The 1,453-nt window shown below is 37.0% G+C and overlaps 1 protein-coding gene across 1 annotated transcript in view; it reads right to left on the bottom strand.

The window, feature by feature from the left end:
• Positions 1–25: 25 nt before the first annotated feature.
• Positions 26–1,453, bottom strand: part of LOC107093439 (protein SSUH2 homolog) — a 28,478-nt gene continuing 27,050 nt past the window's right edge. Inside the window, exon 11 of the mRNA XM_015388487.1 lies at positions 26–1,088. Coding sequence (XP_015243973.1) covers positions 954–1,088 — 135 coding nt within the window. The 3' untranslated portion in view covers positions 26–953. The remainder of the gene's footprint in view (positions 1,089–1,453) is intronic.

The raw sequence follows: 1,453 nt of genomic DNA, 5'->3' as shown, positions 1-1,453 counted from the left end.
GTCAGAATTCTGAGATTAAAGTCAGAATTCTGACAAAAAAGTCAGAATTCTGACTTTTTTTCAATTGTAAATTGAAATAAAATTTTAAAATCAGTAAACTTTTTTTTTTCAGTGGCCCTAATCATCTTCCGTAATATATGGGAGGCTTGTATATACCTGAAATTTGCCAGATGTAATTTTATAGATTTTCTTAGGTTCTTAACATTTTTTTTCTTTTTAAGTCAACACCGGGTAGAGTGACGACTAATTTGGTAAATTCACAGAGTTATAATTTTTGTTCCTTTCATATGAAAATTTGGACAATTTATAATTTATCAGCAGTTTCTTAAAAAACATTGCAAAAAATATTTTCTGTGTTCAATATCAGACAAGAGTTCTGCTACTAATCAGGCACCTTATTCATTTCCTCTGTTCATCTCATGGCCACTTCTATAGCACTTTTCCCATGAGTGAACAAAGCAGTATCATCTGCATACATGATAATATACATATCACAAATAATGAAATAAACATGACTCTCTATAAATGTGGTGCTGTGTAGTTATTTTCTAACTGAAATACAATGAAATAGAAAAAGCACGAGAGCACAGACCTTAACCAAGCAGCAAGTTTGTGATTTACAAATACATAAAATGGATCATAACCACATTCTAATGAATTGTTCTTTGGCATGAGGCAGAGCTTTGGTAACAACATCCTTAAAATCTCTTCATAATTTTATAAATAAGGCGCAGCATGTGTCTGCAGTCTCTGGTGTTTGTTCTGCTCTCACCCTATTCATTCAAAGCTCCAAACCTGATTCGTCTCATTCTGATCTGAATCGAAGGTCATTTTTGAGGTTTAGATCTTCCAAAATTACTTCATAACTGCCTTTCACAAATAGGCTGCATATATAGTGGATGGTAAATGGTGATTATGAGTACATATATATGTCTGTTGCTGCCACGGTTAGCTTATAAAATACTACAGGAAGTTGGATATTTGGAGGTAAAAACCTTGTTTTCCACTCCGTAGACATAGAAGCCATAGTCCTTCCCACTGTACCAGTAAAGAGCGTGAGTGAGGGGCACCAGCTCGATGGTCTGACGCTGTGAAAGAAAAGATGAAGGTCATGATGTCAGCCTCTCTTAAACACTCAACTGTTTTAAAAGGCAAAAAAACAATCTACCACAGCATGCTGGTGGACCCAAAGGCTTTAGCTGCAGCAACATTAGACTGAAATAAAGAAAAAGTATTTTCTGTCCAGCTTGAGACTAGTAACACATATATCGATATGCAACGGGAGACATAAGCCCCGTTTACACTACCCTTGAAAAACCGATCAATGCGGAGACCGGTCCGAGCTCGGATCAGTTAACCAGGCCGAGTCCGGTTCTGATGACCGTTTACACATCAAGCTATCTCGGTTCCTTGACTCCTCACCTCCTAGTGACGATCTGCGGTATTACTGCCA

Source organism: Cyprinodon variegatus, unplaced genomic scaffold, assembly GCF_000732505.1.
Source record: "Cyprinodon variegatus isolate N-32 unplaced genomic scaffold, C_variegatus-1.0 Scaffold424, whole genome shotgun sequence".
NCBI lineage: Eukaryota > Metazoa > Chordata > Actinopteri > Cyprinodontiformes > Cyprinodontidae > Cyprinodon > Cyprinodon variegatus.
The sequence above is the reverse complement of the archived record's forward strand: the minus strand, read 5'-3'. Positions and strand labels throughout refer to the sequence as shown.